The sequence below is a fragment of the Prionailurus viverrinus genome, chromosome E1 (assembly GCF_022837055.1).
Source record: "Prionailurus viverrinus isolate Anna chromosome E1, UM_Priviv_1.0, whole genome shotgun sequence".
NCBI lineage: Eukaryota > Metazoa > Chordata > Mammalia > Carnivora > Felidae > Prionailurus > Prionailurus viverrinus.
Window position 1 is genome coordinate 27,224,742 of NC_062574.1, and position 19,343 is coordinate 27,244,084.

Consider the following 19,343-nt stretch of genomic DNA (forward strand, 5'->3'; position numbering starts at 1 on the left):
TCTTCTTTCTTCCCTATTTAAATTGCCTAACCAAGGTGAGAACTCTCTAAGCCATGGAGAAAAGCTTTTGGAAAAGTTATGGTATAAAATCAAGTGTAGGCAAAAATATTTACTGTGTTAAATGAAGGCACCAGAACACAAAATTACTTACACTGACTGGTTATGCAAAGCTATGCATGTGGATGATCCTGGAGGCAAACAAAAACAGCTGATTTATTAGAATGGTTGAACCGTCACCCAGCGCCTAGAATCTAATATATGTTTCATAGTTGTTCAGTGAGTGAGAAGACTTGATTCTCCGTATACTATAACTGAATACTCATTTCCCTTTGTTAGCCAGTTATTCAGAGATAATGCTGCCTCTTTGTGACATAATTTTGTTTTTTTACAATTCTTTTATCTCTTCACTTAATGCAATCCAATTTCCCCCAAAGAAATTTGTATAAGCAGAAAAGTTTGGAGAGTCTAATATGGGGGTTAGTAGACAGAAATCCTAAAGGTCACTCATGCATTTCTGATACCAAAGATAAGAGAAACATTTGTAGATAAGCAGGAGACATGATTTTTATTCATTAACTGGCCAAATATCCTTGGAGAAAACAATCCCACAGGGTCTCAGTTGACAGCTCTGTGAATGGGGTTAGACAGATGACCTCCTGCAGGCTTTTCAGTTACTTTAAATGTTAAAAGTCAAGATAAAACTTGCTGGGTCAATTAAGACTAGATGAGCCTTCCAAATATTTGAAAACTTTATTTTCTCAAATGAGCACCAACACAGATTGAAATATGACAGAAACAATGCACTTTTCTCTAATACTGAATAACTATGTACAAATACAGGAAAAAGTGAGGACAAATTATTTGAAAATAATTATCTTTGTTATTGAAGCAAAGTGACCTGAAAAATGCCACCAAAAAAAAAAAAAAAAAGATAAAGAAAATAACAAAACCCAAACCCAACAAATACAGTTTGTAAACACAAGCATAAATAGACAGATTCTATTCTATCGAAAGATCGTCTCTGCAGGTTGGAAAAGGGAACCGACTCTCACTTTCACCAAAATGTTATATAAAAACATATAGGCAGATCCAATTTGGTGATGATTATAGCTTGTTTCTTCTTGGCTTTACCTTTCACTGCTGGCAGATTTCATGACTGTATTTTGCTTAAAAAGATTAAACATCTCTTTCCTCCACCTTGACCACTAGGACGTTTTCTGTTAAGAGTCAGACTCTTTCTTAAAATATATAAGTTGATTGGGTTTAAGATTTCCTAGCCTCTTCCTGAACCTGAGGCAATCTGATCTTGAAATAAAATAAGCTGTTTACCTACAAGGTATCGTGTATGATTTTACTGATGTTCCTTTAACCCAAACCAGTTAATGAGGTGGCTTTTACAACAAAGGGAACCCTATGGTACATAAGGAGTACACTCACATCTCAGAAATACAGATTTGACTCTGATCTTCACAAAACAACAGATTTCCTTTACAATCTGTGAAAGTTGAGCACACAACGAAAGAGGAGCAAACTGGCAATAGCTCCATGCTCAGAAAAACAAAATCCTCATGGTTTGCACTGTTGGTCCACTCAGAAACAAAACCACCAGAGAGAAAGAGAAGAAAAGTCTTATGTGCCGAAGGTGTAAACTGTAGATATAGTGTCCCCAATTAAAAAAAAAAAAAAAAGAAAAAGAAAAAAACAGGAGGCACAATCCAAAGTGCTTTTTACACACATGTGTGCGTGAGTGTGCGCGTGTGTGCGCACACACACACACACACTAAAAACAAGATCCCAATTTGTTGGAAATTCTTCTAACAAAAGGAATCACTAAGTTGTTACTAAATTTGATTTTATTTATTTTCTTTTCTAGCCAATATTGGTACAAGAAAATATTTCAATTCTCAACCTGGTAATGTAGCGCAGAGTCTGTTCCTTCGGGAAAGAAATGCAGAGAGGCATTGCTTTACTGCCTCAGTCCAGACTAACGTGATACAGATCTTTTTTTAAAAAGAGTATATTGATGATCACTATTTCCCTTAAAATATACTTCAAGAAATGCAGAGGAAACCATAGAATTTAAAAATGAAAATAAAAAGTGCTCTCAGGGGATCTGAGAAAACAGCACCAAATATATTATTTAAAAAATTAAATATTATTTACAAAAGTTTATTTCACAAGCAACTTTTTAAATATATATATCCACTTGAAAATCTTTTTATAAAGGGGACACCTCTTTTTCACACAATGACCCACCAGTAAAGATTTACTCTATCCTATCTCCATGATCTTGCTGTCATAGGAGTTGGGGCAGCACTCAGTCAGGCCCAGCTGACAATCTGTGGCCATCAAGTTTGGCTGTATTTGATTCATATCAAATCAACCCATCAGCAGCCTGAGACTAACATCCTGGGGGTTTGGGTGTAACCCAGGGCTGCCAATGCCACATGACCTAGGGCAGCATAGGGGAGATGGAACTAGAGGGTCGGCTGGCTAGATTTCAGTTGCAAATGAAGGCAGCTGCTGGCTGAGGTATAGAACTTCATGCCTTTCCTTTCTCACTCCTCCCTCTCCCTGCCCTGCTACTCCCTGCACCCTGCCTAGGCTTTACCATCAAACTCCAATTCCCTGAACCTGCCAGGGGTGAATGGATGAGGTCTTTGGTTATGCTCTGAGTCAATAATTTGGTGAGGAAATTAAAGAATGAACTGACTGAGGCCATGAGTTGATGTGTCCCCATCACTCAGCTGCGGTCTCTCCAATACTGCTAGACATTAGGTAGACAAGCCATGAATGGAGATAAAGTTATAAGAAGCACTTTTGGTTTCATTGACACAAAGGGATAGCCTAATGAGTTGTGTTTTTTTCCCCTGTAGTTACAGAAAAACCAACATTCTACTCAGATCTTTCGCACCAAGTACGGCGCCATGCACCCACTGGATGCTCAATGGGTAATAGCTAAAGAAAGAAAGAAAGAAAGAAAGAAAGAAAGAAAGAAAGAAAGAAAGACCAGAACCTGGGTCTAACTGAAGCCTGCTCTGATCCATGCAACAGTCAGAGGCCTCATCCCCAAGGAGCAACAGTGGCACATGGGTCTCTTCTCCCTGTTGAAAATTCTAGGGCACCCCATGTCTGGTTTCTATATCACCACACTCCATTTTTAGTTTCACAGACAAAACACCTACCCATGTTTAACCCCCATTTTCTTTCTATGAAAAGGAGTATCAATAGTCAGGACTTTCCCCAAGCAAAGGAGCTTATCAAAATCCATAAATGAAGGCCACTACCTTCAAGGGAGACAGAAAGAGGGATCTATAACTTTTGTGCTGGCAAGCCAGCTTAGGAATGTGAAAGTAGAAAATGGTTTTTATTGAGATCTTGGCCCTGGGAGCCAGAAGACCTTTTTCTCTGGGAGTGGAAATGAAATACTCCTTCTGAACCTCATTCCGCTTTTTAGCAATGTGGGGAAACCTTAACCTCCCCAGGATACTAAAATACTGAAAGATGTGGACTAAAAGCCTTTGGGAACAAGATTCAATTTCTAAGAATCTTTTTTTTTTTTTTTTTTTTTTTTAATTGTCTTACAGAGGTGGTCTACAGCTAAACCTGGAGCCACCTGGTTTCCTGTCAGTCCCACAGTTCACTACCTCCAGGGCATGACCACGCCTACCTCAGGTCCCCCTTCTGCAATCAGCACACAGAGACAGAAAAAAGCATTTCCACCATGGATCACTCCCTAGAGGAATTTGTTTGAATTCTGGAAATGTTCTGGGTTGGCTGCTTGAATCTTGATTATTCAATTTTATAGATTCTTGCCTCTATGAACTCATTCTTTTTGTGACTTTTTAGGTGAATTTTTTCTATAGGATCAGCCCCCTTTCAAGAATGAGATACTCTAACATAACCTGCACATATCTTAACAATAATTACATTTTCAGTCTAAGCAATAAAATTAACTCAGTTAAATGAGTTTCGGTCATGCACCATGTACTGGCTGAAGTGCTGTAGAAAACACTTCATAGTGTTGGTTAACTATAACAAACTCCTTTCTCTCATGAGCCTTATAGGGATTTGTTCCCCACTTCCCTAACATAATCAACTTTGGTTTGGGAGATGGGAGGCGGGGGCTAATATCAGAACTTATAACTTGATGTTTGACATCATATCTAAGCCCTCCCCACTGCTGGACCACTCTGACAATTTCTCTCCACACAAAGCATTCAAGTCCAAGGAGAATAGCTAGGGGCATGAGGAATCTACTGGCTGGGTTATCACTAAGCTCAAAGCCTTGGGACTTTGTTTTCCACAATCTACAATGATAGAACTGGAGAAAAACAACCAAAACTCTATGTACAAAGAATTGCTGATCTCACTGAAGCCATTGCATACCAAAGTGGAAATATACACTAACCTGTAATGGCTCAAACCTAAACTATTCCCAGCATTTCCCCACCCCACCCCCTTCCTTGCCACAATGCTCTTCTCTTATTAAGGGTCAGGAAAAAAAAGGTCAGACAGAACTGCTAGCTGGTTCTACTTTTTTTTTTTTCTGGCCCAATATCTGAGCCATTTCTGTAGGAGCTCCCAAACTACAGCCTCCTTTGTTCCCTGTTCTCCTCAATTACTGATTTTACTTGGTTGGTGGTCAAAGCCTTTGGGATGTTTGGATCTTGCACCCATTGCAAAAGGCAGTCTCCCATCCTCTCACCAACAGTGGCTGAAGAGGCAAAGAAGATTACCTGAAGGGGCACTGAGGCATCAGAGTTATCAAAACCATCTGGGCTTTGCACTCTCTGCTGCCAGGACACCCCCAGATGGACCCAGGAGGACCAGGCCCCTGTCCCACTAGTTAGGGTGCATTCTTGTGCTCACATGCTAACTGGACACAGCTGGTTCAGGAACAGAGCTTCTGATCAGAGAGAATGCAGTCATGAGGTATTTTTTTTCTTTGTCCTTTTAGACAAGTCGATTATTTCAAGCCTAAGTTACCAGGACTCCAGGAGCAGCACAACTTTGTTCCTACCTCTAACATCCCGTCCCCTGACCAGCCCTGGGACCCTCACGGCTCCCCATTCCCTTCTTCCTTGCACCCCCGTGCTGTGCCACTGCTCTCCTGACAAGAGGCCATCAAGCAGCTCTTAATGAGCCCCAGGGCCCTTATCAAGGTGGGCTGCCCCATGCGGTCAGGCATCTGTTCCTTTCGTTGTTTTGTTTTCAGCCAACACTAGAACAGAGAGAAGCCAGGATCAACTCACAAACAGATACAAAGCAAAGAGACAGAGAGACAGCGATTTAGAGGCCGGTCACCAGAAAGACGGCTTCAGTGTGGGAGAATGCCCCAGATGGCAAGGCCCCTAAATGGATGGAACCAAGTGTTCAGTCACTCTCTCACGCTTGGGTAGAATGTTTGGTTGGATGGCGTTCACGTGGACACTGGGGTAGGTGGATACCCTCCAATCAGTCCCAGCCATTGTCCTTGATCATGTGTGCTAGCTCAATGATGTATTTGCCTTCTTTATATTTCTGGCTGCTTTCAAAGGCATGTTCCTAGGAGACACAAAGGAAGAGAAAAGACACCAAATGACCAAAGACAAGTAGGTGACTTTTTTTTTTTTTTTTTTTTTTGGTAGCACAGGAGCAAAGGCAGGTCAATGACAGGGATCAGGACGAGCTTCAGCCAGACTCACTGGGAGAATTCCCACCATGCAAACGTGCCAGGTCGCCTTCACTTAATATAGTTCTGAGGCAGCACCAGGACCTTCTCAACATTTACAATGGAGTTTAAATATTTTGCAATTTAAATGTTGTAAGTATTTTCTCAATATTTACCATAGAATTTCTTCAAGATCTATGCTCATTTAAATCTTTGCCCAGGGGCACCTGGGTGGCTCAGTCGGTTACTTGACTCCTGATTTTGGTTCAGGTCATGAGATCAAGCCCCATGTTGGGCTCCACAGTGACAGTGAGGAGGCTGCTTGGGATTCTCTCTCTCTGCCCCTCCCCTGCTCGCACTCTCTCTCTGTCTCTCAAAATAAATAAATAAACTTAAAAAAAAAAAAGTCTTTGCCCAAATGTCACCATCTTAGTAAAATCTTTCCTGAATATTCTACTTTAAAAGCACAACTTCCACCCCAGAACTCTCTCTTCCCCCTCTCTTCCTGTTTCATTTTTCTCTATAGCACTTATCATTCTCAAATATACAATATAACCTCCAGGTCTATTTTACATATTATCTCCCATTACTACAACATAAATTACATGGAAGACAGATACTTTCATTTATTTTGTTCAATGCTGTGTCCCTTGTGTTTAGAAGACTGCTTGCCATATAATAGGTCTTCAGTAAGTAACTATGGAGTGTGTGTGTGTGTGCGTGTGTGTGTGTGTGTAAAATCTGAGGGGAACTTGGTTTCAGATGCTAATCGGAAATCTGCTCTAAGGATGATGTATCTATGAAGTTTATGTGTTATAATTCTCAATTGTACTTTGTTACACTTAGAGAAAAGACACTCAGGGAGAGACCAAAGTATGGTGAAGTCAAATAGGTCTCTTTTTTATTTATCTTTCTGTTTCTGTGTCATGTGTGTTAAGTCTGTTTTTCCTTCACTGCCTTTCTCTAGGGAGAAAGGAGCTATGTGAACTCCAGGTTGAAGAACCCAGCAGCCCTCAAGCCCCCACTCCCACCCCACCCCACCCCCACCCCAGCTGCCAGGCTTCCGGAGGAAAAACTCAATATAAACCACCTGGCCAATTACCATCCTAAATTTACGGCACTGTGGGTGGGCTCCCAGGCTAGTAAGCCCCATAGGAAGAAAAAAAAAGCCCTGCATAGGTATAGGATCAAAGAGATATTTTATTGACAGGCATAGATGAATAAAAATATCTCAATGTATTATCAGAAAAACACTGGTCATCACGGTCATTATGGCTAAGTTTGGTGTACAGAAACAGTGGATATCAGCTGCTGTTCTGAGTATTCCAAATTAGTAAGTAGCTAAACCCTACTGTCCATAGGTTCTGGGCAGCATGTATATGAACTATATCTTCTGTCCTAGAGCTCCAGGGATTTGGGTCCCAGAATGAGAGCTCAGACTTGAGTCTCTTGCTGAGAGAGGAATCATTCTACAAAGTGGAGAGGGGAGAGGCCCTGAGAGAGAAAGTGCAAACACATCACACACATGCAAGAGCTGTGGGCTCAGCAGTAATTTCCCTGACACTTCATTATTCCTTGACTCCGTGTGTGTGTGTGTGTGTGTGTGCGCGCGCGCGCGCGCGCGCTGTGTGATGTGTACACAATAGAGGAATGTGGTTCGAGAATACGACCTATTGTTCCATGGTAGCATGTTCAGGGTAGGCGGGAGGTAGAAAGAAAACTAGGAAAGTAAGACTATATCTCTATTGAACAACAACAAAAAAGCCAAAAGAAAAAAACATTTAATAGCCCCCAAGCCACAGGGCACTTGCAAAATGTCATAACTGGATTCCAGGGGACAGAGTACTAGATCTGAAGTCTACAGAAACCCCCAGACCTAACCCCATTTCTGTTTCCTGGCACCAGAAGCATCACTTAACCACTTTTGTTTATGACTGAGAACTTTCCATTTATAAGACTGGGATAAGTGAAAGTACTTCACAGGATTACTGTGAGGGTGAGAAGAAATAATGGAATGAAAGCTTGGAGCACCAGCCTGGGACATGAGAGGTAATCAATAAATATTTGGGGAGATGAATGCTTCTCTATATCGTCCTGTGATATCACGATACTTGTCAAGCTGTTTTATGTCTACCTGTAGCTTTCCTCTCTCATATGATGACTGTAAACACCCCTGAGGGTAAGGATTAGATCTCATTTACTTTTGTATCCAACACAAAGGCTTTTAATAAACCTTTGTCAAAGGAGTGAATCATTTTATGCGAAGTAAAGAGCAAAACCAACTAACTCAGATTTATCTTCCGTCGATAATCCTGCACATCTTTAATGGAATAAGATGACAAAAAAGGTTGGGAAAACAGAAGGGCAGAAAATTTCTAGATCCTCAAAACCAGAACTGTGGCTCCCAGATCACCCAGAGAGGGCCAGTGGCCATGCAGGGGTAACAGAATAGCCAGGACCAGTTTTTCCCACAAGGAGCAAATCAAGGCAACTGTAGGGATCTGTGACCATCTTGCCATCATGAAACATACCATCTAGGATCTTTCTTTCTAATTCTGAACATTTCAAGGGAGATGTGAAAGATGGAATCTAGGGGTGCCTGGGTGGCTGAGTCAGTTAAGTGTCTGACTCTTCATTTTGGCTCAGGTCATGATCTCACAATTGGTGAGATCAAGCCCTGAGTCAGGCTCTGTACTGACAGTGTGGAGCCTGCTTAGGATTCTCCACCCCCCCTACCCCCCCCCCCCCCGCCTCTCCCCTGCTCATGCTCTCTCTCTCAAAATAAACTTAAAAAAAATTTTTTTTAAAGTAAATAGACTTCATATTTTTAGAGCAGTTTTAGATTCACCGGAGAAGGCAAGGAGGCTTTCCCTGTATTCCCGGCTCCCCCTAATGCACAGCCTTCCCCAAAGTCCTGCAACCTACAACTGCACTCTGTGGGAACTTCTGACCACTCCTCCAGGCTCTTCCAAAGCTAACTATTGTCTAACTAACTGCAGGTCATATGAGCCAGCTTCACACTGACCCTGTGCAATTGACAGTACAGGGAATTTATGGCATTTTACATGGAATAAATTGTCCTCCCAAAGACAGGAAGACTCATTTCTCAATATTCCCACAATGATAGGGCAGAAAAAAGCACATGAACATATTTGCCAATAATAAAAACATCTGCCAAAAATAGCAATAGCACAAGTTTATTTTCATTGAACATCTATACCTCCTCTCACCCCGGTGAAGTGCTCATCCTAAGTACCAACAAGACGTTAAAAATATTTGTTGAGGGGCACCTGGGTGGCTCAGTCAGTTGAGCATCATCTGATTTCAGCTCAGGTCATGATCTCATGGTTCATTAGTTCAAGCCCCACCACTTTGGCTCAGATCATGAGTTCATGGTTCATGGGTTCAAGTCCCATATTGGGTACACTCCTGTCAGCAGGGAGCCTGCTTCAGATCTTCTGTCTGCACCCCCCACTCCAACTCTGTCCCTCCCCGACTTGCACTCTCTCGCTCTCAAAAATACATATTTAAAAAAATACTTGTTGAGTTAAACAGCAAAGGAATGAACGTCTAGTAGGAAAAGTCCATCCATGACTATATTTGACAGTGGACATTAATTAACATGTTTGAGGATACCTAGCATAGAGCCTAGGGCCTGGGTAACATGTTCTGAGAACATTTACTGGAGCAAAGAGCATGGGCTCCACAGTCAGACTCCTGGACACCTATATCCTGGTTTGGCCACGTAACGGCTAGGTAACATTAGATATACCATTAACTTCTCTAAGCCTCAGTTTCCTCATCCATAAAATGGGGATTAAAATATGAACTACTTTCTAAGGATGCTGTGAATATAAATAGAATAATGTATGTCTGGAACACAGTAAACTGTCAGGAAATGGTATATGCTGCTATTATTATTATTATTATTAATTAAATTGAAAAGCAGGTGTGTGTGTGTGCGCGCGCGCACGTGTGTGTGTTTGTCTCAGGGGCAGGTGTGAAGGAATGAGTAGAAGGGGACTATCAGAGAAAAGGGAAGAAGAGTGTGGTAGACAAGAGTGTGCCAGGAGTTGCTCTTTGGGCCCAGTTTCCTGTCCTGGACTAAGATAATCCCACAAGGCCGTAGGAAGACAGTGGAAGAAAGAAATCTTTTAGCATGAGGCTCTCCCTTCCTCCCTCTCACTGCCAACCAGACTCCTCAGTACTTACATATTTCCAGCCCAGAGTGGTTTTGCAGTTTTCACAGTAAATGTCTGCAACTGCATGCAATCCTGTTAGCAACACTCGCTCTTCTGCAGGCCCGCAGCCCACATTAACTCTGTGCCAAGGGACAGAGAGAACGGGTAGTTAGTCACACATTCATCATCAGTCATTCAAGCTGAGCTTGCAGCAAAAAAAGAAAAAAAACAACTGAGCACAGATGCCTCAAGAGAAGCCAACACCAAGAAGGGCATCATTTAAGACTGAGAGTGGTAACAACCCTGAAAAGGTAACCACGTGGAAACATCACCATTGAAATGATTTTGAGATCTGCAAGTTCTGATTCAGTGAGTCTATGAAAAATAGTCTTCATGGTTGAGACTTTGCTTGGAATGTTTCTAACTAATGCTTCTAACCCAAGGGGACAAACAGACGGCCACACTGTGAAGACCATGAGCTGAGTCCTCAGCTCAGAGCTTACTGAGGACTGAATGCAGCCAAACATGGCAACATGACATCAGCACCATGTTGTCCCAATTACAAGGATGAACGAGCCCCATATTATCTCAAGCTGAACATGCTAGATTTCCATTCTCACAGTTTATCAGGCTTGTGTGAGCTTCACCCTCCTTTCCCAAGTAAGAGGCTATGAATGATGTGCCCAGCAATGATGGAAGGCCCTACAGGCTGCAGTCAAGGAGACTCTTCACTAACCGGGCCTTTCCTCTAGCCTGAGCTCCTGCAGCAGACATCGGGGTCTGTTGTTTGACCTCCCCTCTTCTCCAATGACTCATGGTTATGACCCGGTTATGACCATGGTTTAGACCTGGTTATGAAGCCTCCATGATGAGGCTCTCAGAATCACTTCAACTTCTTCTCTGTGAGACTATATAGCCCTCCGATCCTCTTATGTGCTTACTATGGGTAGTAAATGTATACTTTTTAGCCAAAGATGCTGAAAAAAAAAAAAAAAAAAAAAAAAAATATATATATATATATATATATATATATATATATATATATATCTCCACAAAGATAACTGGCTTCTAATTGTAGAGAATAATGTTCCACAGGGCTTTTATTGTGGCAGAGAAGGCAGGGCCCGGTGTTGAATTAACACTGAGGGCTGCATTTCCCCTACCCTGCAAAATTTGCACCAAACAACAGATGTACCATTCAGAGACACTTACACTGAGTTAAAGAGGTATGCTCGTCCTTGACTTCCTTGGAACGACTGAAATGCAAGAAAACAAATCGATAGTTAGATATCCATTTCACCCACCCATTTGGGAAACCAGCCCCAAATCACAACAATCATGACCTTCCAGGATTGACACAGCAAAAAAAGAGCACTGAGCCATTTAATAGTCCAGCTGGCAGACAGCATGGGGGAGGACATGAGGGCAGAATAAACAGAGCTAAGAGTTTGGGCCAGCCCACACTTGGACTGTTTTCACTAGCCCAGGTGAGGAGATACAAAAACCAAGCTCCACAATAGAATTGAAAACTTCTTCCCTCCTGACACCATCTGTTTTATTAATACCCCCGAGATAATCCACATTGGCCTTTCCTGGATCTTGGTTTCAGGCATCTGTGCTGGCCACAGCTTTCCTCTGAGTTGGCTAGGGAAATCAGTGTGTGCACTCTTGCTTGCCCTCTTGGTCTAACCCTGCAGAAGACAGCAAAGAATCCCCAAGGCAAGAAAGAATAAACCACTAAACCTTCACTCCTCACTTCTGGGAGATTCTAACTGCTATGACAGTTACAATCCTCCTAAATTCCTTTTGAGGTGTAAGCAATTTGATCTCTAGATCACAGGAATGCTCATCAAGCAGCAATCCCATTTTAAATTCTAGCTTAAATATGAGCTTCTTTCTTCCAACTGAAGGGGTAGCAGGCAATAGGAGAAACATGAGCCAGAACTTGCCACACAGTTTGGCATCTACTTCCATTAACACAGGCCCTATCTGTGTTTTCCTCCTCTGGTTACATTGAAATGTCTGGCTGACATGAGCCATCCGTGTTCTGCATTGCTGCCTGCATTTTTAATGCGGTCTGACAATCGTACTCTGCATCAAACATCCCAGTCTTCTCTGAAAACCACTCTAAAAACAAACAAATAAGGGACTCTCTCATGACCTCTACTGCTCAGTGGCTGGAGAAATCCGGTGGTGGCTGGTTAATAGATGACCAGAGGGTAGGAGAGAACCAGACAGGACACAGATCACTGCACACCAGACAGCCATTGTCAGAAATGCAGGACTACAGGGATCAGTGCTGCCAGCCAGAAAGAAAGACAAAATTTTTGACTTGTGGAAAAACTGCCTTTGGGGCAGCTAGATTGCTGGTTGCCCAACAGAAAAATGTACCAGAAGCCTTTGCTCTCAGGTGGAGCTCCAAGCAGCATGCAGATGTTCCCCAGCTGCTGCTCAGACCCAAACCAGCTTTCTTTCCTTTGGGTTTTGGGACATTCCTGAGGAACATAAGAGCTCCAGACTGGAACTAAGCATGAATATGAGTGTCCCAGCCTCAAAATCTGGAGGTCTGTGCCATGTGTTTGGAAGAGACATGTCCCTGTGACACAGATTATGGATTTGCACAACCTGTTAGTTCAGCCTTGGAGCACTAGGCACCCAAGCACTGCCAGGGTAGCAAAAGCCTCACAATCTGGCCCCACCAACCTCTGCGGTCTCTTCTCTTGCTGGAGCGTCCTTTGCTCTAGTCAGGCCGAACCACGTGCAATTCCTGGAATTTTGCGTTTCAACAACTTTGCCCACGATATTCCTTCAGATGGGGAGGCTCTTCCACCTGACCTATGCTAGGCCTGGGCTCAGCTTCCTCTCTTTCGTAAGGCTTTCCCCGACCCCTCCCCCGAGAAGAGGCACGTGTTGGCACCCATGTACTGGACACCTCTTGTTCCTTGTCTGTTCCTCTTTCTTAGTCCTTCACATATTGGATCTAATTTATCCGCTTATTTTCTAACTCCTTCACTAGATCGTGAGCTGCCTGAAGGTACAGGCCATGTCTTCACTGTCTCTCTGAACCCCTACCACACAGCACATGATCTGACATACTGTAGGTTTTATTATTTATCCCACAGCTAAATTGCCTCTATTTGCCTTTTTTTCTCTAAACGGTTTTATTGATGTACAACTGACATAATAAAGTGTGCATATTTTTTTAAATATTTATTTTTGAGAGAGAGAGACAGAGCATGAGCAAGGGAAGGACAGAGAGAGAGAGGGAGACACAGAATCTGAAGCAGGCTCCAGGCTCTCTCTCGGCTGACAGCACAGAGCCCAATGTGGAGCTCGAACTCATGAATCATGAGATCATGATCTGAGTCAAAATAGGACTCAACCTACTGAGCCACCCAGGCACCCCTAAACTGTACATATTTAATGTGTACTATCTATATGTACCTGTGAAAACATCACCACAATCAAGATTATGGACCCAATGGGGCACCTGGGTGGCGCAGTCGGTTAAGCGTCCGACTTCAGCCAGGTCACGATCTCGCGGTCCATGAGTTCGAGCCCCGCGTCAGGCTCTGGGCTGATGGCTCGGAGCCTGGAGCCTGTTTCCGATTCTGTGTCTCCCTCTCTCTCTGCCCCTCCCCCGTTCATGCTCTCTCTCTGTCCCAAAAATAAAAATAAAAACGTTGAAAAAAAAATTAAAAAAAAAAAAAAAAAAGATTATGGACCCAAAAGTTTCCTCTTGTCCGTCTTCATCGGACATAGCCTTTTCCTCCCCTCCTTGTCCCTTTCCCCACTCATCCACAGGCAGCTGCTGCTGTCACTACAGTTTGTATTTTCTGTTTTCTTATAAATGAAAATCACACCCTATGTAGGGTTTTTTGGTCTGGCTTCTCTCATGCAGCGTAATTCTTTTAAGATTCATCCATGTTGTTGCATTTTATCAAAAGATGCTTCCTTTTTTATTGCTGAGTTATTCCATTCTATGGATTTATAAAATTCCTTTATATTTGGTTTTTGATAAAGGATTTAGACTAGTCCACCTCCAAGTCCCCTCCCAGCTCCAAAATTATACTTCGTATGATTCCATGGTTCTAAGTTATGGATAATCAGGAGAATCATCCTCTAAGAAACATTTGTTATGAACTTCAAGTTCAGTGCTTAGAAAAATGGGGCTATGGAAAAACAAATGCTAGAAGAAAGCAGACAGGAAAATGACAACACAAAGCAACACAGCTCCACCATCTGTAACCAGACAGATGGATTTGTTTATCAAAGAAATCTGTTTATCAAATTTATCAAATTTGTTTATCAAAGAAATATAGATTATCTACTATGCCTAGGCATAGGCAGGAATGCAGGGAGAGAGGCAGCATTGTAAGACTTTCCAGGGTAGTAGTATTCCCAGAACATATACAAGACAATCAGGGTAAAGAAAAAACACTAAATTTTTAAACTATTTTTATCTCTAAAAACAAACAAACAAACAAACAAAACCAGAGTTTCAACAAACAGCCATAGAGATTGCCACTGGGATCTTCCCTGGGCTAGTATGTGCCATCTGTGTACAGAAATCTACAAGGAGGTGTGGGGCTCTCACTGAATGTGTGTGTGGCACTGACAATGGCACCCTTCAGCCTGTGCTTTTAGCATATTGTGAATACTGTTGTTTCTGTGCAATAGGATGACAATAGTGAGACTTAGCTTGTAAAAACAGGATATTTGAACAGTAGGATCCTTGCAGGTTTTTTTGTAATAGGATAGAGCACCACAAAGAGGTTCACGCTTATATCAAAGTACTTAAAAATGTAAAGATAAGTTATGTGTTTTTCTTTTGCAAAAAGATGAGCATTCCAAGCTGGGCTTTGCAGTAAAAAGTAGCTGCCAGTAGTACGGTACTCTGCAATATTTTCCAAAGAATAAATTCGCTAAATCTGCCCCTTCAAAGTAAAGGTGACATTTTAACAGGGAATGGGAATGTAACTTGTTTTCAAAGGGAATTTGTGCTATGGAGAGAACTGGTATTTGGCAATGTTTTCATTTAATATGCTCTTTGTAGTTGAGAATTGATATGACTATACAAAAATTGATTCAAAACGAATGATATTGAGAAGAAAATGCAGGTGGAAATCTTTGTGTTAGAAAAGATGCTACCCCAGAAACAATTTATAAAAGAAAAAGACTGCTAAACGAACTTCATCAAAATTTTTAAACTTTTACTCTGAAAAATAGTTAAAGAGGAAAAGTTAAGCCATAGACTAGGAGAAAATATCCGGAAATCACATATATGACAAAGTGTTTGTATCTGAAATATATAAAGAACTCTTAAAACTCAACAATAAGAAAGAAAAACCCCAATTTTTAAAATGAGCAAAAGAGACATGGCTGGCTCACTTGGTTTAAGTGTCCAACTTGGGCTCAGGTCATGATCTCACAGTTAGTGAGTTCGAGCTCTTTGTCGGGCTCTGTGCTGACAGCTCAGAGACTAGAGCTTGCTTCAGATCCTGTGTCTCCCTCACTCTCTGCCCCTCCCCCGCTCATGCTCTGTTTCTCTCTCTCTCTCTCTCTCTCTCTCTGTCTCTCAAAAATGAATGTTAATTTTTTTTTTTTAATGAGCAAAAGAAACTCTCTGCTTCTCCCCATTCGACAGACATTGGCATCTTCTGGTACAGTGCCAGCAACATTCGAGACAGGATGGTGAAGGCTGGAATACATAGATTTGGCCATATTGGGTGCCTGGTCACCAGGGCTGCTTTTACCTCTGGCAAAGTGGATACTGTCACCATCAATGCCCCTTTCATTGATCTTGACTACATGGTCTACATGTTCTAGTATGATTCCACCCATGGCAAATTCCCTGGCACAGTCAAAGCTGAGAATAGGAAACTTGTCATGAATGGAAAGCCCATCTCCATCTTCCAGGAGCAAGACCCAGCCAGTATCAAATATGGTGATGCTGATGCTGAGTATGTTGTGGAGTCCACTGGGGTCTTCACCACCATGAAGGAGGCTGGGGCCAAGAGGGTCATCATCTCTGCCCCTTCTGCTAATGCCCCATGTCTGATGGATATGAACCATGAGAAGTATGACAACTCCCTCAACCTTGTCAGCAATGCCCCCTGCACCACCAAAGGCTTGGCCCCTCTGGCCAAGGTCATCCATGACAACTTTGGCATTGTGGAGGGACTCATGACCAGTCCATGCCATCACTTCCAACCAGAAAACTATGGACAGCCCCTCTGGGAAGCAGTGGCATGATGGCCAAAAGGTTGCCCAGAACATCATCTTTGCTTCCAGTGGTACTGCCAAGGCTGTAGGCAAGGTCATCCTTATGCTAAACGAGAAGCTCACTGGCATGGACTTCCTATCCCCACTTACAACATGTCAATAATGGATCTGACCTGCTGCCTGGAGAAAGCTGCCAAATATGATGACATCAAGAAGGTGATAAAGCAGGCATCAGAGGGCTCCCTCAAGGGTATTCTGGGTTACAGTGAGGAACAGGTTGTCTCCTGAAACTTTAACAGTGACACCCACCCTTCCATCTTTGATGCTGGGGCTGGCATTTCCCTTAATGACCACTGTGTCAATCTCATTTCCTGGTATGACAATGAATTTGGCTATAGCCACCAGATGGTGAGCCTTATGGTCCACAAGGCCTCCAAGGAGTAAGAGCCCAATGGACCACCAGCCCCAGCAAGAGGAAGAAGAGAGAGGCTCTCAGCTGCTGAGGAGTCCTTGCCCCAACTCATCCCCCAACACACTTGAGAATCTCCTGACTTCCAGGTTCCATCCCAGACCCTCTGAAAAAGGTGAGGGACTTGGAGAGCCCTACTTTATCGTGTACCATCAATAAAGTATACTGTACCCAGTCAAAAATATTAAACGTTTTAAAATTTTTTAAATAAGGGGCGCATGGGTGGCTCAGTTGGTTGAGCGTCTGACTTCGGCCCAGGTTATGATCCCACGCTTCGTGGGTTCAAGCCCCACGTCAGGCTCTGTGTTGACAGCTCAGAGCTTGGAGGCTGCTTCAGATTCTGTGTCTCCATCTGCTTCTGCCCCTCCCCACTCTGTCTCCCAAAAATAAACATTTAAAAAAATTTTTTTTAATTTTTTAAATAAAATATAAAATGAGCAAAAGATCTGAGCAGAATTCCCCCAAAATAAACAGATGGTAAACAGTCACATGAAAAGATGCTCAGCATCATTAGTCATTGGGGAAAGTGCAAATTAAAAATACAATGAGAAATCACTACACACCTATTAGAATGGTTAAAACTTTTTAAGCTGACAAAAACAAGTGCTGTCAAAAATGTGTAGGGGCGCCTGGGTGGCCCAGTTGGTTAAGAGGCTGACTTCAGCTCAGGTCATGATCTTACTTTTGTGGGTGGGTTCAAGCCCCATGTCTGTGCTGACAGCTCAGAGCCTGGAACCTGCTTCAGATTCTGTGTTTCCCTCTCTTTCTGCTTCTCACCTGCTCACGCTCTGTCTCTCTCTCCTTCAAAAATAAATAAACATAAAAAAAAAAAAAAAAAGAATGTGTAGCAACTGGAATTCTTTTATCCATTGCAAACAGCATAGCCACTATGGACAAGAATTTTGTGGTTTCATTTACCCAGGTTAATTGAAAATCTATGTTCATGTAAAAACCTGGAGGAGAATTTTTCAGAGCAGCTTTATTCATAATTGTCCCAAACTGGAAACAACCTAAATGTCTCTCAGTTGGTGAATGGATAAACTGATACCTCCCATTTAATAGTAGTCTGTAATAAAAGGGGACAACCTGTTGATATACATAACAACATGGATGAATTTGAAATGTATCAGACTAAGATCAGTGGTTGCCAAAGGTTATGGGTAAAGGGAGAGTTTCACTATAAGGAGTAACATGGGAGATGGAATTGTGGTCTTCATTATGGGGGTTACAAGACCATATATTTGTCAAAAGTCATAAGACTGTATACCAAAGAGTGAACTTTACTTTGCAAAATTAAAAAAAAAATTTAAGCCAATAAAAGTAAGTCATCTCTGAAATCTCCCATCTGTACACTGTTTTTTTTTTTTTTTTTTTTAGTGTTTATTTATTTTTGAGACAGAGACAGAGCATGAACAGGGGAGGGGCAGAGAGAGAGAGGGAGACACAGAAACTGAAACAGGCTCCATGCTCTGAGCTGTCAGCACAGAGCCCGACGCGGGGCTCAAACCCACGAACTGTGAGATCATGACCTGAGCCGAAGTCGGACACTTAACCGACTGAGCCACCCAGGCGCCCCTACACTGTGTTTCTATATTTGTACAATTAGGAATTATAAACAATTTCCTAATACTCGACTTAAAAGTATTCCAAACAAAGAGTCTCAGAGGGGTTTGAAGCCTTGTTAAAAAATACTTTTCTGCAAGTTTGCAAGAGCAAGCACGAAGTTCAGCAAAAACCTTTGTGTGATTGGATAAAATGGGTTGGATTGCAGGAATCATGATTTTCATAAGCACAGACATGCTAATGTTGCATTTGAATCTACCTTTCTTTGTAAGGGACTTTTTGACAAGGGAAATTGTTTAACTGAAGCACTGAAATATACTCTCATTAAGACATACCTTAGAATTAACTGTATCAGAAAGTGATTAACGGTAATTTTTTTTAAAAAAGAGCATGTTAAAACATACCTTCAATAAATAAGATTTGAAAACATATTTGTAATTGTTTTTTCTTCCTTTTAAATTATATTATTTAACATGTCTTTGAATATATGTTTCTAATGTATATATTACATAGAAGTACATGATACCACTTATAAGCTAAATATCCATATATTAGGAGTATATACTCAAACATTTTACTAATAGTGGTATGTGATTTTTAAAGTTTTGGGGGTGCCTGGGTGGCTCAGTCGGTTAAGCGTCTGACTTTGGGTCAGGTCATGATCTCACTGTTTGTGGGTTCGAGCCCCCCGCGTCGGGCTCTATGCTGACAGCTCGGAATCTGGAGCCTGCTTTGAATTCTGTCTCCTTGCTTTCTGCCCCTCCCCTGCTTACATTCTGTCTCTGTCTGTCTGTCTGTCTGTCTCTCTCTCTCTCTCTCTCAAAAATAAATAAACACTAAAAAAACTTTTTTTAAAGTTTGGAGACCACTGCTCCGGGGGTTTCTGTCTACTTCAGGGCAGGACCTACGAGTAATTTCCTCTAGCCTGGCATAGCTTAGAATTCCTAGAGAGTAGGGGTGGGAGAGGACACAGGGCATAGAAAAGAATGACAGCCAGGCCCAGAGGTGCCTCTCAGGGCCATTCTGGTTCCTCCAGGCCTGTTCTACGAAAGTCAGCTTGCAGAGGCCCACACTCTGCAATGAGCTGTCTTGGAGGCAATATCTACTCAGGTACCCCCTGAATAACTGTGAACCTGTTTCCTCAGCCTGGTACTCAGAACCAGCTGAATTTCCTGGGGCAAGACTTGGGAAGCTCTTCTACCATGGCTTCCACTCTGGGCCTCTGCCAAGTCAACATTTATGATGGGAAAAA

At 42.3% G+C, this 19,343-nt stretch overlaps 1 protein-coding gene and 1 pseudogene across 3 annotated transcripts in view; one reads left to right on the plus strand and one right to left on the minus strand.

Moving 5' to 3' along the window:
• The window catches only part of YPEL2 (yippee like 2), a 105,112-nt gene that overhangs the window by 39,063 nt on the left and 46,706 nt on the right, over positions 1–19,343 (minus strand). For 2 of the 3 annotated variants that reach the window (XM_047832512.1, XM_047832513.1), the window contains exons 3-5: positions 11,047–11,090; positions 9,866–9,974; positions 737–5,547 (exon numbers count right to left, since the gene is read on the minus strand). In XM_047832512.1, coding sequence (XP_047688468.1) covers positions 5,458–5,547; positions 9,866–9,974; positions 11,047–11,090 — 243 coding nt within the window. In that variant the 3' untranslated portion in view covers positions 737–5,457. Of the gene's footprint in view, positions 1–736; positions 5,548–9,865; positions 9,975–11,046; positions 11,091–19,343 lie in introns of those variants that run through there. The other variant, XM_047832514.1, reaches the window with a different exon arrangement.
• On the plus strand, positions 15,526–16,599 carry LOC125151467 (glyceraldehyde-3-phosphate dehydrogenase-like; annotated as a pseudogene).